Source organism: Megalopta genalis, chromosome 4 (assembly GCF_051020955.1).
Source record: "Megalopta genalis isolate 19385.01 chromosome 4, iyMegGena1_principal, whole genome shotgun sequence".
NCBI lineage: Eukaryota > Metazoa > Arthropoda > Insecta > Hymenoptera > Halictidae > Megalopta > Megalopta genalis.
The window spans coordinates 19,027,358-19,052,998 of NC_135016.1; the positions used below are offsets into that span (position 1 = coordinate 19,027,358).

Genomic DNA, 25,641 nt, shown 5'->3' on the forward strand with positions numbered 1-25,641 from the left:
TCTCGCTCTCGCTCTCTCTCGCTCTCTCTCTCTCTCTCTCTCTCTATCATTCTCGCTCCGTCTCTCTCGCTCTCTCTCTCTCTCTCCCTCTCATCGACGTTCCTTCTCCCACCTCCGCCTAACTCTTCCATCGGTGTCTCGCTGGCCAGAGAGAACTTTTCGTTAGCCGGCTCGCATCAACGAAAGCCTTCCAGAGTCGGCGAAATCGAATGACCGCGACTCGCCGTGAAGTTTCGATTCGTTGATTTAATCAGCCCTCCATCTGGCCGCGTGACCCTGCCCCGGAATTTGATTTCCGACCGAGCAGCGCCGTCACGGGCAATCCTGTTACCGGCGCACCGCTCTTTTTCGGCTTTTTCGACCGGCTACCGGCGACTGTTTTCCCGAAACTTGAACTTCGCAAGTCGCCGAGCAGCTGGGGACTTCGATCGCGCCTATAGGACGCCCTGCGCGACCGTTCTCCTGCCCGGAAGTTCGGCTCTGCGAATGCAGGACCGCGGATGTTCAAGTAATTTCGAGATCGTTTGCTTTTTTTTCGCGACCATAACGCGCGAGTTGTTTTTTTGATTTTTAGACATGGAACGTGTCGGTTTCCCCAGTTAGTTAGTTAAATCTTATTCCCTATTGTAGTCTAATCTTATTAAAAATCTTAATTTAAAAATGTCTTAATCTTATTAATAATTAATCTTATTAAAATTTGATTATAGTAGTTTAATCTTATTAAAATTAATTCAGCTAAATTTGTTAGTCAATAGTATGTTAATTACGTCGCATGCGATTGCTAAATACAACGAATTGTCTCTTGAATTGTCGTTCAGCTTGGAGCTGAAAACGAGCGAGCAAATTCTCCCCAATTGTCGTTCAGCCTGGAAATTAAAATGGACAACTTGGGAGGATGGGATACGTTTTTTTGAGTCCCGCTGCTCGTTTTTATAGCTGTTAACAATCGGCAACTATAAAAAAACGAACCGTAAGGCTCGAACGATCGTATCCCCTTTCCCCAAATTGTCCATTTTCATCTCCAAGCTGAGCGACAATTGTGGAGAAAAGAACTTACGCACTTCTCGAAGAAATTGCGACAGCTAATGGATTAAAGACGATGCTTGATTGCCACCGGTTCGATCACAATCTTTGTACCAATTCAATGCAGAACTCGTTTACAAAGAATTACTATCAGGTAGACACAATGATCGATCGATTGATCTACTATTCATTCCAAGATCACGAATTTCAATGCCGGTGAGAAAAATCGAAGACCTCGAATTCGAGGTCCTCTTCAGAATCAAAATTTAGCAGAACGATCCCAGTCTCTGCCAGGGTGCGAATGAAACGTAAGCGGTGAGCGATCGCGTGCACCAGGCCTGTCGAAAAAACGTTTTCCTCGGCCGGTTGCGCCCCGCTTCAGGATCGTCTTCAGCAATCCCACCCGGCCGAGGCAGGGCCGACGGTGTTCGGCCACTTGAAAGTTACGAGATTAATTTTTTCCGGGGTTCAAGTTGCGAACGACGTTGCCCTACAATGTCCGGGGGGCAAAAAGCTGGCCAACTCTCGACGACACCGATAGGGCGAGAGAGAGAGGGGGAGGCTGCGAGGGGTCGGAAATAAAAAGGTAAAACGCGTGGGAGATAATTAGCAGCGGTGAGTCGTAGATAACGAAGTGTACGTATAGACGAAGGCAATTATACGATAGTCGAGTGGCCGTGAGCGCGCGCGGTTGTATAATAATGAGAAACGCTTACCCTCGCGCTCGCTTGCTCGCTCGCGCGCGCGCGCGCGCGTGCTCGTCCCTGCGCACACCGGCGCGTTTATTTGTGTCTATTGGAATGCAACGATGTCATCCGCGTTAATTGGAGATGCCGCATAGGTGCATTATATTCGCGTTGCAGTGCCACGATCGACCGCGAAACGACGCGGTATGCCCGCCAATAATTTGCAAAACGATGATTAGGGCAGGGGAATTCGGGGGTCGAAGGAGTGGCCGGCCGGCGAGCAGAATAAATCAAGGTTTTCCTGCCGGATTCGGTTGTCGGCTCGTTAAAAAAAAAAAGAAGAAATCCCCGATGAATATGCAGAAACTGACGCGGCGCCGTGCCGGCGACCTTTAACGATCAGCCGCCGCGAATTAGAGCACGCTCCGCGCTCTCTCTCTCTCTCTCGCCGCCGCGAGAAAGTTATGTAATTTCGCGGCTCCCTTGTAATTAGTGGGCCAGACACACTCCGAGGAATCCGTCGCGTCGGCAGTGGTTTACTTTCGGCCGGCTGTATATCTTTGCAAACATTACGCCGCCGAAGGAATGCGCCGACGTTCACGCTGAACACCGAATTATCCGTTAATTGCGCGCCGCCTCTACGATTCCCGGCGATGAAATTCCGCGCGCGACCGTCCCACGATTTTTAAACAACACGCGAGCCCGTTAAGATCGTCTCGAGCACGTTCGCTTTCGAAGAAATATTCCGGAAGTCGAACTTCGGAGGAGACTTCGGCTCGCGTGATTTGCGAAAGTGAAAGCTCGCTTCTAACGTAGTAATTAGTGCTTCTCAATCTTAACCGGCCAGCTGTGGCGAGTCCTTTCCAGAGCGCGCATCTGCGTGGGTCGCGAGAAGAAAGCGATGACGAGTATATTCGTTGTGAGACTAAATACTGTCATTTCTTCGTGACGAGTATACTCGTCGTGAGACTAAATACTGCTACTTCTTTGTGACGAGTGTAATCGTCGTGACACTAAATACTGCCACTTCTTTATGACGAGTTTAATCGTCGTGACACTAAATATTCTCACTTCTCCATGACGAGTATACTTATTATGAAACAAAATACTACCAGTTTTCCATGACAAGTATACTCGTTGTAACACTAAATACTGCTACTTCTTTATGACGAGTATATTCGTCGTGTCACTAAATACTGCCACTTCTTTATGACGAGTTTAATCGTCGTGACACTAAATACTCTCACTTCTCCATGACGAGTATACTTATTATGAAACAAAATACTACCAGTTTTCCATGACGAGTATACTCGTTGTAACACTAAATACTGCTACTTCTTTATGACGAGTATATTCGTCGTGTCACTAAATACTGCCACTTCTTTATGACGAGTTTAATCGTCGTGGCACTAAATACTCTCACTTCTCCATGACGAGTATAATCGTCGTGACACTAAATACTGCCGCTTCTTTATGACGAGTATACTCGTCGTGACACTAAATACTGCCACTTCTCCATGACGAGTATACACGTTATGACACAAAATACTACCACTTCTCCAAGACGAGTATACTCGTCAATCACAGCTAACTGATTAAGCATGAAGATCAAAACTTTCAACAGTGTCGATTAACGTTTCAGAGATGCTTCACGATGGATCGTGACACAGTTTTCAACACTAAACGTGGCGAGATCTAAAGGTGACTAACACGTGCCACAGTATAAAAATGATTAGACTGAATTTTCTCAAGTTTACCACGATTTTAATAACAGAATTTTCCCGAATAAAGAAATGTATCCAGAAAATTCCGATGGAAGAAGCATTGTAATTTTAATGATTATCAAGAGTTCTTCGGTATGTTGTCGAGCGTTGCAACAATTTCTGATTCGTCTGCAGGAATAGTTCGAGTTAGCGACACGTTGAAATAGTTAAGAGGAGCGAGGATACCCTGATACGGTGGAGACATTTTTCCCATGGGTAAACAGAGGGTCCTTCTTTTTTAATATCGCAGTTAGCTAAGTTCACACGGTGTTTCTGCTTCAAAGCGGAAATTTTTTAATACAGGTTTGTTGAAACCGCTCCGAGGAAAGTTTCTACCCGTCTTCACGGAAACACGCCTCCATTCTGTCCACATTTCCCAGGGAACCGACGGACCTTTTTTCCTCCGCGAATATTTCGGAGCTATTAAAATGTAGCCTTTGAAGATAGTTACTGCCACGGCAGCGATGGTTTACATTCGTCTGTCGCGGAAATGGGAAACAAAATTGGACGCCACTGACCCGAATTTGACGAAACACAGTGTCCCCGTTTCGCGCCGCGACGAACGCTAGTTTCTCCGTTTCGGTACACTAGCAATTAATAAGATATTACCCGCAAATTCCGTTCCTAACGATACTAAATTAATTCGCGACGCGCGAACCATGCGGCAATTTTAATACGTAGAAATTATAATATTAATGCTGCGTTTGTATTCATTCTACGTTTATATTAATATGCTAAATATACGGGCGTAACGTCGAAGAGTTTTATAATGAAATCGCAAATTGTGCGCTCATATAATATTCACGATGCCGCGAATTAAATAACACCGCTGAAAATTTCGATGATTTTCATTGCGCTCGGCGTTTCGAACGTTTCTTAAACATGTATAACCTTCCCGAACAGAATCGTTCTTCGCTAAAATCGTTCCTCCAGCTCTTACAAAATATAACAACACATTTTTTAAACCTTTGCGCAACCCGACACATTTTTGGAGCGGGGCGCGCCTGAGATAAAGGAAGTCGGGTAAATAATTCTTACATGAAGAAAATTTAGATTTGAAAACTTGTTAAAAGTGTAACTGTTGTATAAGTCACAAGACTCAATTTCGCACGCATAGAATGCGCTCTGTCATATAAAATAGAGACGGCGTAGGTCAGAAAAAGCATTTCAGATTTACAGTTAAAATGGCTTCGTGTACCTATTATCGTTTGTCGCAGGGGTTACTGCGACGGTTTATATAAAATAATCCGAGAGTTTTTTTGGTTTTTGTATAACGAGAACTTTAATATAACTTGTAACAAAAGGCGATGAGGTACAGTGTGTAGAAGGTAAAGGTAAACGAGTGACGGATGATACAGAAATATGGACACGTTGAGAGTCGGAGGAAAACTTGCTAACTGACTTCTCTCGGTCGAGGTCCTCGTATTTATTGGTAGGGAAAGTCCTTGAAATTGGTAAGGGAAAGTCCTCGGGAAGGGCGAAGGCCTTTCCCGAAGATTTTCCGACCGGGGTGATCCGGGACCTATGGTCCGAAGCTGTGTCCCAACGTTTTTATTGTTTTATTGCGGTGTGTACGCCTTGCGTCGGGAAATCCCGAAAAAGGCATGTGTACACCCCGCTTTTGAAGGACGTGTCTTTTCATGTCTGGTCCGCCACAATCGAAACGGTGGAAAGAAGTTATTCGGTCAGAGTAGCGTTTTATTTGAAAGTGGCCGCAGCTGCGAAAGAAACGCGGTTCCGTCGGTAACGGAGTAGAAATGGAGCGTCGAGGGCCAATCGATTCGGCCTTATCACTTTTTTCCGCCCCTATCTTTAATCGCTCGGATGATGTAGCCGCGTCCTAGTTCGCTGGAACGCGCGATACGTTTCGACGCTTTTCTCTGCTCGACGCGATCGTTTTCTCCTCTGTCGATGGACGGCGCGGCGTCGCGTCGGGGACGATCCCGAAGATGTTTTGAATGATGAATGCGCCGCATCACCGAGGGCTACAAAGCGGCAGAAGCGAAACACGCCCCTGGGACAGCCGAGCGTTTCCCTAAAACAGGCCCGATGGCTCGTCCCTGTCCAACATACGTCAAAACCGAGCCGCGGTACGAACGCGCGCGCACGCTGCCCGGCTCTGGAGCTAGCCGCGCCGGTTTCTCCGGCGATGCATCATACGTTACAGATTGGTTTTTAGGTAAAACAACGGCGCCGTAATAGTGTGGACATTCGACGTCAGCGAGGGGGCGAAATGGTCGGAAAATAACGAAAGTAAAGCGGCGGCCATTCATCGTCACGTACGCGCGTTCGTTCCCGCCGATTTATCAACGCGCGCGGCGCGGCGCGCCGGTGATTCGTACTTTTATGATTTCGTTTAAATTACACGACCGCCGGTGCTACACTGCCGGGGCATATTACTTCGGCAAATTCAGGGAAACGCCGCGTGCCCCCTGCCCCTCCGTTCAGGTCCGACGTGTTATTTCCATGAGCGTTTCCATGCGTCAAAAATACGAGGCATGCTCGAACTTCGAAGCGAGCCTAAGCGGAAATGGGATTTTTTCTATTGCGAATTTCCCGGTTCTGGTCGTCTTACGTATCGCCTTGCAAGTGTAATAAAAAAAATAATAATAATAATAATAGTAATAATAATAATAATAAAAATAATAATAATAATAATAATAATAATATTATTATTAACCGTTTGACTGCTGAGGAGCACTATCGCGCGCTTCTTATGTCGTTCTGCTTATTATGAAAAAATACGTCAGCAGCCAAACGGTTAATAATAACCAAAATAATAATAATAATGATAATAATAATAATAATAATAGTAAAAGTAAATCTTCATTATGCCTCTGCCTAAATGGAAATGTGAACGTACGTGGAATTCTTATCGCATTTATCTCAGCTTCCTTCAATATTTTACGCACTTCTATTTACTGTGCTCTATTTACTGTGCATACGCGTCTTTTAACGCAACGCCCTGAATTTATTTCTCTCGATACAACGTTATTTATTACTTCGGTCGATTGTTTATAGCTGCCCCCCAACAGGAAATATTTAATTATTCGAATGAACACGAATGCTCGATGGTCTTTCTTGCAGAATAATGCACCGAATTCTATTATACATCGCTGTTAACCCTTTGCACTCGACTGGTGACTTCCACTCAGCGCTTAAAATTGTTACATAACGTTTCAAAATAATTTCAACGTTATCAAAATTATTTAAATCTTAAAAACTGTTAAAAGTGTAATTGTTGTCACAAAATTCAATTTCATACGCATGTATTTAAAATGCACTTGAGTCGTATAAGATAGAAATATCGTAAGTCAAGAAAAGCTATTTTGAATTCAGAGTTAAAATGGCTCCGAGTGCAAAGGGTTAAATTATACAGTATATTACAGTATATATACACTATATACCGTATGTATTACAGTATATACAGGTACAATTATACAATATGATATATGAATGAATATAATTATATTCTATATTATATGATATAATTACACGCGACGAATAAAAGCATTCCAGTCGATGGCAAGGTAATGGAACAATTTAACGTCGTAACAGTAGACATTTAATCTGATAATCTCAACGTTCTAGAGGCCAAAAATTGAACAATAAGCGCGTTAACCCTGGAAAGCTTAAGGGGTATCAGAAAGTTCAAGGTCTGCTTAAAAGAGGTTTTTCTAGTCTGCTTGAAAGTGATTTTCTATCCAGGTAAGAAAACGTGCAACAAATATTAACCCTTCGCACTCGAAGCCATATTAACTGGAAAATTTAGATTAACTCTTATCACTTATGGTATTTCCATTTTAGTCTTGCGAGTCTTATCGAGTCTCGAGACCTATACACCAGTTAGACTTTTAACAATTCTGTATACCTAAGCTTCGATATTATCGAAATTATTATAATTATCGTACGTGGCGTAACGACTTTAGCGATGTCTCAGAGTCACCACTCAATTACAAAGGATTATTATATCTCTGTTCGCAATACATTCATTTACGCGATACCGTTGAACAATGCCATTTCAGACACCTACGAAAGTCAACAATAAGATATAAAAACCGCGCGAAGAGGAACGTTGCAGCAACGAAACTACGGGCGCAGAAATTCTGCGGACACTTTCCAGCGCTCCCTAAAGCATTCCGGAGTTAATTGAATAGAATGAAATATGCGATGTCAACACGCGTACCCTCCTAAGCTCGACTGTCAACTGAAAGACGAGGCAAGGTAGCTCTTGCTCCAATTACGGCTCACCTTTTCCTAGAGCCGGAGGAGAGGGTGGACCGGGGCGGAGGGCAGCAGCGGAGGCTAGGGGAGAGGAGCGTGGGCCGGTTCATTAATAATACATCGGTCCCCATAGATTTGCCGTATTTTTCTGGCGATGCGTTTGCAGCGATTCATTAATTGCTGACCTTGTTAGCGTAGCATTGTGAAGCGGTGGTCCCGCGACGGTGCTTGAGCGGCGCCCGCGGGAGCCCGGCGACCATGGGACAAAGACGGAGCGCGGGCACGAATAAGAGAGAGGAACCGACGAGGAGGGAGAATCTCGCTTGGCATTGTCATGCATTCAGCCCCGGCAGATAATAATGCCGGGCTCCTTTGTCGTTTATGCGCCCTCCTGTTTTCTGGCTCGCTCTAGTCACGATCGCCCGGCCACCGTTGCCCCGTATTTCCAGTGTCCCCGCAGAGGTCGCCACCCCATCCCGTGACCCCGTGCGCGCAAAAACCTCGAGGATGAAGCGAGAGCACCAGCATCTAGGGAATTTGGGGACTTCGACGGAATTGCCTCGCGCCCCGGTCTATTAATTCTGACTGCGATATCTCCGGCGAATTATTCCATTTCTTACGCAACCGTGGCGAGAACGGAGCCTGTTACTGTGGGGCTGCCGATTACCGTGCCTTTTGTTCGTTTTCGAGCATGATTCGCTTCGTGTTTGTCGCGCAAGGCTTGTCGAATTAAAAAGTAGAATAAATATTATATATATAATAAATATTAAGTAAATATTATATATAATAGATATTAAATAAATATTATATAAATATTATACATATAATAGATATTAAATATATATTATATATAATAAATATTAAATAAATATTACACATATAATAGATATTAAATAAATATTATATATAATAAATATTAAATAAATATTACATATATAATAAACATTACATAAATATTATATATTAACTAAATATTATGAATATTTAAAATATTAAAATATTACATATTATTAAACATTATATTATTACATAAATATTATATATTGTAAATATATTTGTTAAATTAATTGTTATTTATCGAACGACAGAAGTTCTTAAAATTTCACGAAAATTATTTCAATCTCTTGATACCGAACTCGCGAATTTTCTGCGAAGCTTCTGAAGAAGCTCCGGCAAATATTGAACGAACGAAGATCAACATTCAAGTGAAATAAATCGTTCCAGGGAAGATGTGACAACGTTAATTGTGTTGATAAAACGTATTAAGATCATGAAAAAACGAGATAGTGATTATTTATTTGAATTGTTGTTTCTAGTTTCAATTTTCGTCGTCTATTTGCTGTGCACTGTAATTGAACCTATTTTTGCTATTTTACAGTAGAAACGAATTTTGAAAATTTTGATCGACGCAGCACGTAACGTGTTACACAAAATGTTAAGCAAAAAACGTGTTATCAAAGTATAACCAACTCTTAACCCTTTGCCCTCGAGTGGAGACTCCGAGGCGCCATTAAAAATTGTTACGTCGCGTCTCAAAATAATTGTATTAATCAAATTTGTTTATATTTAAAAAATCGTCGAAATCGTAACTGTCGCAATATTCAATTTCATATGCATAAAATGCACTAGATCAAATAAACTGGAAAAGCCGTGGGTGGGGGAAGAGCTATTTTAAATTCTGCGTTAATTCGGCTTCGAGTGCAAAGGGAAGAGAGAATTAGTTATTATCAGAGAATTATTATTAGTAATTATCAGAGAATTAGTTCCAGCTTATTGAATTCGGATCGCTTCTTCTCTCAATTCCATAAAAATATCAACGCGTGCAGGCGCGTGACGTCAAAGCTTGACGTCCAAAAAGATTGACAAACAATGGTCCGGCGCGAGCTAACCCGACGCATCCGGTGTATAAACAATAAAAAAGTAATTACCATGTAAATCGAGTAAAACGGAGGCGAGGCTGTCAAAACTGTGGCTGCTTTCTAGAACGAACGCGCGACTTGAAAACTCGCGTGAAAAAGGAATCGAGACGCGCGCGCACGAGATTACAGAGCGCACAATTAACGAGGGCGACCTTCCGCGACCCGGTTTCCGCGAAGAACACGAGCGGTAAGAAGCGCGCACGCTTTTAAAATTCTTCGAGTCCGCGAGATTCCCCGGGAGGTCGTATACTAATTTCGCAGCGTGTACAAGCCGGCGCGAAAATCGTGTAGTTTTGCGAGACGGGGAATCCCGTTCAAAGAGCAGTTGCCGGAGTTAGATGGATCCCGGCGAACTTCCGCCTTGTTTTGCCGGAGCCGGTCGAGGGGGCCCGTCTTAGCAAAAAGCGTCGCAGTCGTTGGATCGGGCAAAGGCGAATCAATTGCACGCCGGTCTACACGCCGCCGCGCGGCCGTGGACTCCAATTTCTGTGCCCGGGATGCTCGAGCGAAGCAACTTGCCCGTCGGAGGACAGTTACTAAACTGCCGGATCCCGATTGTAGACGGTTGTTACGCAATTCGGAATACTGCGAGAACTTTCGATCATGCTTGGGAAATCCACCGGGCGACGTTCCGCGCCCTTCCGCCCGCGCTGCTCCGCGGGCCCACCCCTTTCTCGATCGTCGGGGCGCAATTTCGAAAGGATGAACCGGAGCGCTCGGATCGACGGAGACCGTTCGCATGATCGATCGGCGACGCTTTCGAAGTTCTGCTGAATATTTCTGCGAGCACCGTGTACAGACGCGAGCCCGGTAAAACTACGACGATCCCGGCCGTTCGAACAACGAAAGCGAAACGGAAGCGTGAAATCGGTTTAGAATAATTCATGCAGATCCGGCTCGCGAAATATGGACGTTGGCTTCGGTTGATCTACGCGCGAGATGCGTTTGCCTCGCGACGATTGCACTCGATCCGTCGAAACTCGGAACAGCGTCGAGTTGGTAGACCAATTGTGACGTCACGAATGCGTCTCGGATCTCCCGTCATACGATTTTGTCCTGGAGGATCGAGTTTAGGAATGTCGGCGATCAGTCTTGGTTTTGATGCGTACTTCTGGATCGACGATTTTCTAGGCGAAAATATGCAGCGAGTGCATCGGTTGCTACGGCCACCCCGATGTAATATTATAATATAATGTTATTATAATATATATAAATATATTATTATAATATAATAATAATAATATTATAATATATATAATATATTATAATATAATATTATAAATTTTCGATATTGTCCTCCGTTTCTTGGGTTCTTAGCTGCTGCAAGGGATTTAAAAAGGTGAATAATTGCACACGATTTAACACTAGATTTACGGAATTCACGGAATCCGTCAAAATGGCGGGTTACTAATTTTTTAATTTACCATTACAGTAATTTCTCCCTAATTCGCGCTTACATCGCGCACAAAAATGGACAATTTTGGAAGAGGAGACACGATTGTTCGAGCTTTGTGACTCGTTTTTATAGTCGTTGACAATCGGTAACTATAAGAATCGTATCTCCTGTTCCCAAATTGTCCATTTTTGTGCGCAATCTGAGCGCGAATTAGGGAGAAATTACTGTAATCTCATTTTGTACTAGGTCACAAATAATTTGATGCTACGGCCCTGGAATTAATATCGTCTTTAAAGACTGCAGGTGCATTCGATTCGGCTAATAAAGATCGCATCTGTGCCTTAAGAGTTTCGGTTCACTGTGCAATTGAACCAGTAAACGTTGCAAGAACCAGCACGTGACTCTGATCTTGTTAACAAATTATTATTTATTATGCTCTATTATATACTCTACTTATTTATTATACTCTATATTTATTATACTTTAAATATCAAGAAGCAAAAAGGACAAGATAATCTCAACGGCATCTATCGCTGATATTTCTTTCAGCCAACAATGCCATCGAAGCATTAACAATTTTATGCGAACGATCGTTTTCATATCCAACGTTGGTATGTTGACTGTTGCCGGCGTCGTTGACCCAGGTTCCAGTTTTAATCAATATGAAACTCGCATCGACCACGACGTAACTTTCCCCATACCGGGTCACCGGTGACCCGGTGCCGTGCGAGCTTTAATATACCCATCAGATGCTGGCCGGTCATCAAACTCGGCTAACAGACGTCCTATACAGCGCGAGCTCGAGCACGTTAACAGGACTTGGAAGCGGAACTAAGCCAGGGCGCGCGCGCGTTGTCAAAGCCGAAACACGTTCTCGATCCTGTAGGAAGCTTCCATCCTCGAGTCGAAGAAGAAGAAGAAGCAGAAGCAACCGCGTCAAAGAGCGAGCGAGAAAGCTGCAGAGAGAAAGAAAGGATACCGCGAAAATTGCTATCGATCAACGTTGTCATCGATTAATCTTGCCATCGGTCAAACTTCGATCCGGCGAATCCTCTTCGGCTGGAACCTCCGCCGTCTGGGAGCCTGTATCGACTGCTGTGTAACGCGACCTCGTACCAGGCCGCGAATAATCCGTCACCCTCGTCCAAGGATTAATATCTCCGACCAACGAGCGCTGGTCGGTCATCAAACTCGGGTAACAAATACGTCCGATACGTCAAGAGTTCGCCGATGCGACACTGCGAAGCTGAAAAACATCTTCGCGTCTAAACGACACCTTTATGTCCTGGTCGATCGGGAAAAGGATGAGGAAACGAACGATGCGACGCGCGTGTCTTTGAAGTCTAGCGAGATGACTCTACGTAACATTAACCCTTAGCGCTCCGAAGGCTCCTCTACGGAGACATTTGTCATTTGTTCCGTAACTCCGAAGGCTCCGCCGCGGTGCCAAATGATTTTAGCGTACGTTATCGTCGGCGTTAGCAATTGTTGTCTGTAGTTGAAACGTGCCGAGTCTGTACCATTACGATTAAACCATTTTTTCATCTTTTCTATGGTTAGCAACATGGAGAAAAATAAATATTACGATGAGAATTTAGAGCCGAGCGATACCGAAGACGTATTTGATTTGGAAGAGTTAAAAGACATTGCGGAAGACAATGTTGATTATGATTCCGATTATTAATCGCGACACAAGATCCGAACAGCGCGATCGCGCTGCTTGGGACTCGAACGGTTCATGTTCTAACGATCGTCGGACTTCGATATTTCTATCGATATTTCGGCATCGATATTTCTAGACAGCGATAAAAAGTGAAGCCAAAAAGCCAAACGAACGCGATGGAAGCCAGAACTTTGATTGATGATCGATGAAAAGTCAGAGCTGCGCCTAGCAACTGGAGCTAAAGCTAGATCTCCGCAACGAATTGGAGGAACAACAGATAATGAGGAACACCTTCGGTATTCCTCGGAGACTGCGACTGATCCTCAAGCTCGGCGCACAAAGATTTGCCACGCAGCGATTTCTAAAAGATTTCTAAGCAGCGATAGAAAGCGGAAGCGAGCCGAGTAGTCTAGTCGCAGCTAAAACATATCTCGAAACGTGGCAAAACCCTGGATCCGAGCCGTTCAAAGAAGAAACAGCCGAACCAAAGCCAGAGTGGAGTAAAAGAAGAAGAAGAAGAAGAAGAAGGCGAAGAAGACGACGAAGAAGAAGGCGGCGAAGAAGACGGCAGTGGTTAGGATGTTGGCGCGACGGCCGCGTTCTGACGAGGGACAACTGGGCCAATCGATACCGCAGCCAGTGGCGGCGGGTCGGATGAAGGCGCGGGGGTGGCTGGCAGAGCCGGAGAGCGGCGGCGGCGGTGTAGGCCGGTTGAACGTTTGCCTCGCGGAGGATCCTGGAACGCGGTGCCGCGCGGGATAGAGGACGAAGTTGGCCGAACAGGGGAGGGTGGTTGGTTGCCGGTGGTTTCTAGGTGGCGCCAGGTGGCGTTAGGCGGCGGGGCCGGAGTGCAGGAGGGTGGTTTAGGGCTCGACGCTGCCGCGGATGGCGCCGCGATCGTCCCGGCTGCGTAACGTGGCCGCCGCCGAGGTTTCCGCCGTGCGATCGAGACTCTGCGCAGAATCGACCACCTCGCGGAACCGTCGCCGTTTCGTTTTCCACCACGATGTTCTCGGACCAGCCGTTTCGACCCGTGTTGCGATCGTTGTTGATGCCGACGTGCCGTTTTACGAACCTGAATCGGGCCGATCGATCCGCCGGTTGAACACTGTGACCGGACCCAACGACAGCCGCCGGCCGCACGGGGCCCCCGTAGAACGCGCGTGCACCCGAGTCCAGCATCCCCATTCACCGACACCCCGAGACACCCCCGCGCCTGCCGCTCATAACCTTAAAACCGAGGGACAAGGACCTTGTTGTACGCGTGGTTGCCGCGTTCGCAGTGACCGGGCTCTAACACAGAGACACGGACCTAGCTAGCCGCTGCTAGCGTGGGTGGCTCTTGTAAACACCCCTAAGGCCGGCTGCCGCCGGGCTGGCTGCGTGCGTGCGTGCGTGCGTGCGTGTGTATGCGTGCGTCCCGAGCCAACCCAGGAGCCAACGCGGAGATCGCGGAAGGTGTGTCGGTTTCCCACACGAGCCGCGAGGATCCTCCATTGCACGAATGAAATCGATGATCATGTTTTCCCATTCGATCCCGAGGACTCCTCGATAAGGTCCGTCCGCCCCCATTCGCCCTCTCCTCCGGATTTGTTTCCGACAGGCGTCCGTTCTACCCCGTAGTAGAGGGTGGCGTGTCCGTTTCTTTTGTTTTGGGACCGATCGCGCGGCTGCTGGCCCTTCGGATCATCAGGTGACTCGGTAGTGTGCGTCCGCGAGAGAGACCTGTAACCGAACGGAGACACCGCCGCGGGCACGACACAATACGGTGCAGGAAGTGGTGAATGGGCGGTCTCGCGACTGTTTGAGATGGAAGTGAGTAATAGCGGAGTAAAGTGACCGCTGTATTGGTCGTGATGATCATCGTACGGCCATAAACTGTCGCCCGAGTGATTCAATTGCTACCGCAAGCCGACCCAGCAGCGACGATGCATCACTACTATACGCAAGAAGACATAGATCGTGTCGGTGAGTGGGATCCCTGAAGAATTAATGTTTATCCCCCTCCCCTCCCCACCTCGCCGCCCTTCCACTCATCCCGTCGCCGCCGCCGCTGCCGCCGATATTGTGCACCTTGTTCTCGACGTGATTCACGGCCAGCCAGGGAATATTTATTCGCGGGACGCCCGATCTCTCCGCGTCGGGACGGACTCTAACTATTTAACGCCGCGATGAATGATAACTGTCCTTGATGTGCGTTCCAGTTGCCACGGGCGACCCCGATGCTTCATTCATCGACCGCGAATCTTTGAGCGGTTTTCGCTCGATGCGAATTGCTCGAAGGAATTTCGTGATAGAGATCCGTTTCGTCGACCGAAGCCGATTTCTTTGCGGGGGAACAGTGACGCATGCTTGCACGAGTTTCCCTCGTTCGAAGTTGGTTTTATTTGATCAGATTTGAAGTTACGTCGAACCGATAGACTCTTTGTTTTTGTTACGTTATGGTGTAATGCTGTTATGATTGCGCGAACGAAATGATAAACGATTTACGTTGATTTTGGTTGACATTTTATCTGGATTAATATTATACTTAATCTACCAAGCAGTAATACTAATTGGCATGTACTGCTTCACAAAAGTGAGAAGACCGATAGACTCTTTGTTTTTGTTACGTTAAGGTGTAATGCTGTTATGATTGCGCGAACGAAATGATAAACGATTTACGTTGATTTCGGTTGAGATTGTATCTGGATTAATATTATACTTGATCTACCAAGCAGTAATACTAATTGGCATGTACTGCTTCACAAAAGTGAGAAGACCGATAGACTCTTTGTTTTTTTTTGTTACGTTATGGTGTAATGCTGTTATGATTGCGCGAACGAAATGATAAACGATTTAGGTTGATTTTGGTTGACATTTTATCTGGATTAATATTATACTTAATCTACCAAGCAGTAATACTAATTGGCATGTACTGCTTCACAAAAGTGAGAAGACCGATAGACTCTTTGTTTTTTTTTGTTACGTTATGGTGTAATGCTGTTATGATTGCGCGAACGAAGTGATATCGGATTTACGTTGATTTCGGTTGAGATTGTATCTGGATTAACACTAAACCTACCAAGCAGTAATACTAATTTGGCATGTACTGCTTCACAAAAGTGAGAAGACCGAATTTATTTAGAATTTGTAGAGTTTTTATTATAAAACTTGCTCCAATAATATAACTTATTCAAGGGTTTTCCACGAAAGAGACTCGGAACTTTGCAGAATTGCAAAATAAGAAAGCGGTCGCTTTGACCGCGGTAGGTTCAAATACAGTGACAATACAGTACATGTAGTGTTAAATAATTAATAATAAATAAATTAAATACAGTACATGTAGTGTTAGATACAAGGTGTTTGTATGCGTCAATAAACGTGTGTGGAAACGTGTAATCACACCTACGTAGAAGATGTGATCACACCTTCTATGGTTAAATTGCTAGAAAGGGTTACTTTCTATGGTTAAAACTAGAAGGTTCTGTCATCCGATAGAACGATTCGTTTCACTTGTTTTTCTTTGGAAAATATAGGACTGCCTTTTTAATCAATTTCAATTTTTCGTATCATAATTTCGCGCGATACTTTTCTTCTTCCACTGTCTTTTTCTAATCGAATAACTTCTCCATTGCGATTTCGTAATATTTCCAATGCAGAAATGCGGTATTCCACGATAATTTCGCATTGACCAAATCTTATTCATACTTAATTATTTTTCGAGGTCTCGCTGTTGACTCGTTGTTGAACCTTCTATCGCTCCTAATGCCATAGCTATTCGTTCAATCGAATTAGCTTCATCGCGTTCAACGGAATTCGGATAAAATATACCTAGATTATACAGGGTGTTTTGTTTACAGCAGCGTTTGACGGTGTCTTGGGCGTCGGGTGTCTCGAGTACAGCAGGATATTTCGGAAAGAGTTATAGTTATTAAAAAAAATTGATCCTATAAAAGCTTTTTGATAGGGCAGGCTACATTGTGCAGTATCAACCCTTTGCACTCGAGTGGCGACTCTGACGCTCCACTGAAATTGTTACACAACGTGCCAAAATAATTTTTACATTATCAAAGCTTAGATATAAAAGACTGTTAAAAGCCTAACTGTTGTACGAGTCGCAAGACTCAATTTCACACGCATGAAATGAACTTTATCCTATAAAATGGAAATACTATAAATCAGAAAAACTATATGCGGCACTCGGCGCGAAAGGGTTAAAGAAGCTTATGATGCGGTAGATTCGAAACTTGAGTCGCAGTGAACGAATTCTAATTATATAGAATCGAATAAATGAACAAATAATCTCTGAACACGGCGACTAATTAGTAAATAAGTTAACGAGCGACGGAACCGTGTATGTGAATTATTATAGTTCGAGGATCGACGAAGAGCGATTAGGTCGACGGTGTCGCTTTGAACTTTCACCCGGTGATGTCGAGGACGACGCGTTGGAGAACGTCTGGGTAAGAGGTCCGCGACGACGAGACGACGCGGGGAGGGGGGTGCGGGGGCGTTAATAATTATTCAACGAAAAACCGCCACTTCGAGAATTGTACGCGATTACAAAGTTTGTCGGCGTTCCTTAAACGATCCGGCCGGCGACATCGCAATTTACAATGCAAATGCTGTCAGCGCATAACTTCGTAGAATTATCGGTCAAATCGCGAATTTCATCCCGGCGTTCCGACTGTAAATTATTCGTTCGCGTATTTACACGGAATTAAAGGCGGCCCTTCGAGACTGCTCGAATTACGTTACGCCGCGGCGTCTAATTTATCGAATTAACGAACGCCAAACGCATCGCCGCGAGCGCCGAAATTCCATTGTTAACGAACGCGAGCTTCTTAGCGACTTTTTACCGTTCTTAATCAGCGGGGGCTTGCGTTGTCCCGTAAATCAGGTGATCGGCATCGATGCTTCTTAAGAGCTTAGGCTCCGATATTGTGGACATAAGTATGTATTTTGTTTAAGTCTTTTTTGTTTTGTGTAAGTTTTGTATAAGTATTTTTTTAAACGAAACGTTGCACGGTATCGTGCTGAATCACAGTCTTTTATGCAATTATGGTATAAACAAAATTTTTAATTACGATCGTCGCGACTATCGAGCATCAGTCTGTTCAAGTCTGACCAAAGTCGTCCGTTTCTACTGATTTCTACTTTACTCCTTTTTACAGCGAAACATGGCGTACCCGACACTTTTCCGAAGGTTAAATTAATTTAATTAATATAATTAAAATATATATAATAAATTATATATATAATTAAAATATATATAATAAAAATAATATAATTAAAATATATATACAATAAAAATAATATAATTAAGGAAACCGCAAATCGACTTCTTTGGAAACCGACGAAATATTTAAAAAGTACAGAAACGCTCGAAAAATGAAAACCTAAGGTTACGATCATTTGAATTGTCCGATTTTCCAGGGATTTTTCGGGTCTCTAATTTTTCGCGAGCACGAAGCGGCGGCCGAGCGTTAAAGGGCGAATAAACAGAATTTAGTAGGGCGTCTTACAATGGAACGAAGATAAGGGAGGACGTATCCGGCCGTGGATTTAGATCCTGCAGCCCCTCTAACATTTTCGTCACGCCTTATTTTTTTACGATCACGGCGTGAAAACACGCGCGCGATATTCTTAACATTAACGCGCCTATTTGGGAAATGTATGCAGGTTGGATCCCGGCCGTGTGCCGGCTGGCCCTTGTACCCGGGATTATATTAGGTCCTTCAGGCTTTCCGCGTGAGAGTCTCCTGCGGAATTTAAATTGGCCCGGATAGGATACCGGCGGAATGAAGGAATGGAATAAAATTCGCGGCGCCTCTTCCGACCTGAACGTCGATTCCTCTCTCTCTCTTTCTCTCTCTGTCTCTCTCTTTCTCTCTCTCTCTCTCTCTCTCTCTCTCTCTCTGCTCTCTGCACTCTCTGCTCTGTGCTCCATCTGCTCTTTGCTCTCTCTGCTCTCTGCTCTCTCTGCTCTCTAATCTCTCTGCTCTCTCTGCTCTCTCTCTGCTCTCTGCTCTCTCTGCTCTTTGCTCTTTCTGCTCTTTGCTCTCTCTGCTCTTTGCACTCTCTGCTCTTTGCTCTCTCTGCTCTATGCTCTTTCTGCACTCTCTCTGCTCTCTTTTTGCTCTCTCTCTCTCTCTCTCTCTGCTCTATGCTCTTTCTCTTGTTTCTCTCTCTCAATCTCTCTCTCGCTCTCTCTTTCTGTCTGTCTCTCTCTCTCTCTCTCTCTCTCCCTCTCTCTCCGCCATCACAAAAATTGCTTAACTTAGGCCCCCGGATGCGCACAAACCACGATTTCAATTTAACATATACAGGGTGTCTAAATAAGTTTGGGGCAAACGTATGTTACCGAGAATCTAATTGATGGAAAATGTTAATATAATTTGCGTACGAAAATGTTTCATTGAAAAGACACAAGCGTTCGAAATGTGTACAATCGTTGCTTTATAAAAATGTGATGAGAACAGAAGATCAGTTTCGGGGATGTACTCGAAACGCATTCACTATTATCTCCAATGATGGAATACTCGAAACACAGTTCGATGATCGTTAATTCGATAAACGAAAGCCCGCATTCTCGCTGCGGCAGGAATGTTCGAACATTCCTTATAATTGTTGCAATAATTCATGAATATAATTGAAAGCTTATATCATCGCAACAAAAATATTTCTGAGCATGCTTAGGATCATTTGTCATTCGATGGACAGTAATGTCTCCCTAATCGACGCTCAGATTCTGCAGAAAAATGGACAATTTGGGAAGAGGAGATACGATTCTTCGACCCTTCACGTAATCTTGACAATTCGTAACTATAAAAGGCTCGAGTAATCGTATCTCCTTCTTCCTAAATTGTCCATTTTCGTGCGCAATCTGAGTGCGAATTAGAGAAACATTATTGCATATAATGTATATAAATTAATTATATTATATTATATATATTATATTATATTATATTATATATATTATATTTTATAATTTTTTATATATTATATTATATTATATATTATATTATATTATATATTATATTTTATAATATTTTATATACTATATTATATTATATATATTATATTTTATAATATTTTATATATTATATTATTTTAAATATTTTATTATAAATTGCTCCCTCCGATCGCAACGATTTTCCCATAAATCCCGAGCAACCACGCGAAAATCGAAATGAATCGCCAGAAATCAGAGAATCGCGCAATCGCGATATTTACGAGTCGAAACGAACCCGTGGTCCGCGGCACGTGGTAAAAAAATACGCTGCTCGTCGCAGAAAATTACGAGGTCCATCGTTCAGCCGCGCGGATGCCGAGCAGTCGAGCTCGAAAAAAACGCCTTCGCCCAGAGCGACTCCGATCGTCGAAAGGGTTAACGATCGAAATTCCGGCGAGACAAAGGACACACTCGCGCGCATCCGAGGGGACCGCCGTATTTCTCGCGCCGACCGCCCGGCCCCGACGGTCACACGATTACTCCATCAGCGGTCCCGGCGCCCTATCGTTTCCACGCGTAACCGGTAGCCATAGAAAAAAGAAAACAAAAAAAAGAAAACGTCGAGCCGATTGTCTTCGCGGCAGCATTTACGGGATCGCGGGGATTGTGCCGGCGCGGCGGTGGTACGCCACTTGACTCCTTTATTTAGGCTCGCGTGCCCGGCTCGCTCGCCCCAAGTTTCGGGCTCGGTAACTAAAACTGCGAGGAGGGAAGAGAAGAAGATAAAAAAAGAAGCAGGAGAAAATGTCGGCCGAATGGATCATGTCCATGGTCCCGGCCGGGCGGAGAAACAATAAGGAGGCGAGCGAGCAGAGGACAGCGGCGCGGCCGGCATTGTTCGGCGTCGCGTCGCACGTATTCTCGGCGTCCCCGTAACGCATTCTGCTTTAAGGCCGGCCGGGGCCGCTCGTAAGCAAATTAGAATGGCGCACGTGGCCCGCATAAGTCGGCTCGGTGTCTGCGTGCTCCGTGTGGGGCACGTCGGGCTGGATTTGTAAGGCCACCCCTTTTCCTGACCGCCTCTCCGGCCGCCCCCCCTCCCCTCCGCGCCCCGATCCGTCCCGCCGCCGCCTCTCACGCCAATGGGCTTTTCTCCTCTTCTTCGCCCAAAGGGCACGGACACATCGGCAATTACGCCACTTTATTGCTAGGGTTACGTGTCGTGCCCGGAATTAATGCAATCCGCCGCCGGCTACGGGTTACACGGACGTTTCTTCGTCCGCGAAAATGTTTTCCTCGACGACACCCAGGACGGACACTTCGTGTCTTCCTCGGCTGTTGCGACTCTGTTTCTGGATCATCGACGGGCTTTTGGATCACCGTGATCGACATCTACGTTTGTAGGCTCTGCTGATACATTTTTTTTTGTGTGGCGATTTTTCTAATGTTATCGGACGGAATCGTCGTACGACGACTTTTGATACCTGTTTAACATACTTTACACAAATGGACAATTCGGGGAGTGGAGATACTATTATCCGAGCTACGTAGCTCGTTTTTATAATTGTTGACAATCGTCCATTTTTGTTTACAAGCTGAGAAACAATTGGGGAGAATTTACTGTGCTCCTAATTTTTTTAAATAGATTCGATGATCAAAAAATAACCTTCACGTAACCTTGCCGATTTTTTAGCTAATTTTTGCGATTTTGGGTTAGTTTTGTCAATTTTGCACTAATCTTGACGATTTTGAATTAATTTTGGCGATTTCGGGTCAAATTTGTCAATTTTGCACTAATATTGGCGATTTTGGGTTAATTTTGTTAATTTTGCACTAATCTTGACGATTTTGACCTAATTCTGGCGATTTCAGGTTAACTTTGTCAATTTTGCACTAATATTGGCGATTTTGAGCTAATTTTGGCGATTTTTAGTTAATTTCAGCAATCTTGAGATAATATCGGTGATTTTTAGTTCATTTTGACGATTTTGAGCTAATTTTTCCGATTTTCAGCTAATTTTGGCGATTTTTAGTTAATTTCAGCAATTTTGCCACTTTCAAAATAAACGGCTCATATATTCAAAGTAATATTTTAATAATTTTAATAATATATTTTTTAATTTTAATCATTTGGTTTCACCAGCCAGATTATACTTCGATTTCGTCGCCAGTTTTAACCCACCCGAACGTCACAGCTATCGCTTAATCGTTTCGACGAACAGCTTTTTCGGGTCCGAGAACTGTGTCACACACTTGCTGCTCGAAAATACAATTAAACGGGAGCCGGTTTACTTTGCGTTTCGCCGGCGATATTAGCGCACAGAAGAATCATCTTATTAGACGGGTCACTCATTCAATCATTGACCACGTCCTCCCATCGACGCGGCGGTCCGGCACACTTTGATCGACCTGAATACGCCCGGCAACTAATTGAATTCGAGGGAATCGATTATGCGGAGCCTGGCCTGGCCGATGTAATATTTAAGAGCGTGATTACTACCGACCGAAGGGGAGAGCACGACGGCACACCGGCGGCGGCGGCGGCGGCGGCGGCTCCTTTCTTCTCGCATCGATTTCGTTTGTTCGTTTGTTTTTAAAGCGGACCGCCGCCGAAGAAAAGCGACGATTCTCTTCGTTCTCGCCCGTTCTCGATTATTACAAACATCGGAATTTATTTCCCTTATTGGATGCTACTCGACACTACAACGGCACAGTTCCGTCGCAGATTATTGTTCGCGGACACAATTATTAATTAAGTCGCCCTTAACTACCGGAGAACAATGAACTTCGCGATGGGATCGAGCATTTTATACAGCATGTCCCAAAAATGTCTCGCAATTCGGAAACGGGAGATTCCTGAGGTGATTCGAAGTCACTTTTTCCTTAGCGAAAATGCAATCCAGGGATTTGTTTAATTATGGTATTTCCGGGAAACGAGGGATGCGCGAGGTCATTTCAAGCAACTTTTTCCTTTGCAATAATGTTCTCCGAGACATCGTTTACGAGTTATTCACGAAAAATGGTGACCAATGAGAGGCGAGCGCGACTTGCGCCAGGCGGTCCAGCCAACGAGCGCGCGAAGCACAGTTCCGCTCATCGGCGCAGCGCCAAGCCGCCCTCGCCTCTCATTGGTCACCGTTTTCCGTTAATAACTCGTAAACGAAGCCGCGCATTGCATTTTCGCTAAGGAAAAAGTTGCTTCAAATGACATCAGGAATCACCTCGTTCCCGGTGTTTACATAATTTTGGGACAAAAGAACAAGTCGTGTGATACATGATGCTCTAAAGTGCTCGTCAAATTTAATCGAATCGATGCTTTAATACTTCAAACAGTATATTTAATTCAGGAACCTTTCATTTCCGGATTGCGAGACATTTTTGGGACACCCTTTATATTCCGCGATGTATTCGAACGGCAAGCGACTCGGTTAACAAGTATTTCCCGAGTTATTTTCACGTTCATCGAGACGTTCTCCTATTTTTACGGCTGATAAATGTGCCAGCGTCGCGAACATTTCGCTTTAAAAATTACGAATAATTTTGTCATCGTACTTTTTAACAGAATTTCCCGCTAAAACAAGAACATCGTGTATTATATATACGCGGGAGAAAGCACTTGATTTTTCGTAGTTATTGAAGCAGCCGGAGGCCGGGTCGGCAGACGGTCCCTCGTTAATATTTAAAAACTATTATCCTTGATTACGGGCGAGCGGTGATTCCGAGTGCAATCTCGAGGGTAATCAGACGAGAGGCTGCTGCTTTGAATGCGCGTGCGTCTTGTAAAAACTTCCGGTAACCGTGGAGCGACGCGACACGAGCCCTGGATTCTCGCAGGATCCATGTAAATTTTAGAGCAGGAAGCGCAGGGACGACTGGGACGACTGGCCGTTGTCTCGCAGGATCGATAGAAACTTTGTAGGATTCATCGTGCTCCACTTGCTCCACTATCGAGAAACGAGCGTTAGTTTGCCGCCGGTTTGTCATGTATGCGCACACGCAGGTATAAGTATTCCCTTTTCAATCGCAGGAGTTTACGAAACGACGCGACTACGCCGCGTTTCCCCGCTCCTCTCGACCGTTCCCGATTACTATGGTCCCCCGTTGTTTCGTGTTCCGCCTTGATTCGCCGATCCACTTGATCGACAGTTCTCGGAATAAATCATTCGACCGTGGCTTTTCACTTGAAAGCAATCCTGATTGTGAAACGGTTCTTGCTTCTCGCAAACTTCTCGATTGCAATCGTTTCTTGGAAGGGAAAAATATTGGTATTTATTGTGTGACTAAGTTTATCGGAATGTTTAAATAGTGACGACGAGAGATTAGAATTTTATTGCAGTTTTAAAAGACAGAATAATATTTATACTTTATTAGTTACTGCTAGAAGTGACTCGATTGCAATCGTTTTTTGGAAGGGAAAGAAAATTGGTGATTATTGTGTGTGTGGCCAAGTTTATCGGAATGTTTAAATAGTGATGACGAGAGATTAGAATTTTATTGCAGTTTTAATAGACAGAATAATATTTATACTTCATTAGTTACTGCTAGAAATGACTCGATTGCAATCGCTTCTTGAAAGGGAAAGAAAATTGGTATTTATTGTGTGTGACTAAGTTTATCGGAATGTTTAAATAGTGATGACGAGAGATTAGAATTTCATTGCAATTTTAATAGACAGAATAATATTTAAACTTTATTAGTTATTGCTGGAAGTTGGGGTTAATAGGTTAGGGGTTAATATGTGAAGCAATAACGGGAAATTCTCTCCAATTGTCCCTCAGCTTGTACACAAAAATGGACAATTTGGGAAGAGGAGATACGATTATTGGATGATAAATTAATGAAAAAAAATTGATGAAAAATTGATAAATTTACTGTACTCTGCTGGACTACTTTCGTTTAATGAAGGCGAATGGTCTTAAATTTATGGCAAAAGGTCACACATACATCTCACATTTTCGCCACATCCTGCCAAATTTTCCGAAATATTATATATTAATATTATTATATTAATATAAATGTTATTATATTAATATAAATGTTATTATAATAATATAAATATTATTATATTAATATAAATATTATTACATTAATATTATTATATTAATATATTATTATCGTCCGACGTTCTTAACATGTTTAGCGCCACGTCATTCGCCGACTGACGACATAAAATTAAAAAGATTATATTCTACCATTTAAATAAATTTTAAATAATTTGGCGATCATAAAAGGATGTACGCAAGTATTACTTGTTGTCACCAAAAGAAATTTTAACGAGCATTGTCAGAATAAAGCGATGCTAATATCAAATAAAAATCGAGAAATATCCTTTAAAATTTGCAACGAAATTAAGAGAAATATTCTCAACATAATTGAAATTATTGTGAACAACGTTCGCAAACTGTTTAAATTGCATTGCAATATTGTTTATTCTCTAATAATTCGTTGTAACTATAACGACACGATTCCAGACAGAAAAGATGGCAAAAGAACGTGTAAATATATGTATAATAAATCCTTTTTTTCTTATTTTAACGATGCGACAGTAAATATTCGACAGGAAATGACACAGCGACGTTTAAGTATCCCGAATAATTGTTAGACGTATCGAAGGGTAAGAGTAAAATTGACTTTATTGAATAAATGCATCGAGCAAACAGCATCGTCGGAAGAGGGTTAGTTGCTCGAGAGATAAATTTTCGGTAGGGGAGCGTCAGAATTCGAAAGTTCGAAGATCAGCGATTGAACGCGTGCGCAGCGCAATTAGGAAGAATGATGATCGCTTATGGAGACACTTGTTAGCGTCGAGGCGCGGCCCCCGGGGGGTGGGGAAGGAGTCGTCGAAACGAGGGACGACAGAGCACAATTGACGACCGCGGCGATAGCAATGCCCATTTTATCCCCAAGAGGATATAAATAAAACTCAAATTGAGCGAGGGGCGCGCCGCACCGAGTCTACAATGTATTCACGCAGCTAGCACTTCCGCCAGTAATTTCATTCTAGATAAAAGTCCTGCCCCGCAACCCTTC

The 25,641-nt window shown here is 43.9% G+C and overlaps 1 protein-coding gene across 7 annotated transcripts in view; it reads left to right on the forward strand.

Annotated features, from left to right (window-relative positions):
* Ten-a (Teneurin-a transmembrane protein) overlaps window positions 1-25,641 on the forward strand; it is a 1,349,343-nt gene that overhangs the window by 837,252 nt on the left and 486,450 nt on the right. Inside the window, exon 1 of one of the 7 annotated variants that reach the window (XM_033473294.2) lies at window positions 13,655-14,642. The exons of the other annotated variants lie outside the window; for them this stretch is intronic. Coding sequence (XP_033329185.2) covers window positions 14,603-14,642 — 40 coding nt within the window. The 5' untranslated portion in view covers window positions 13,655-14,602. Of the gene's footprint in view, window positions 1-13,654; window positions 14,643-25,641 lie in introns of those variants that run through there. 7 annotated transcript variants of the gene reach the window in all.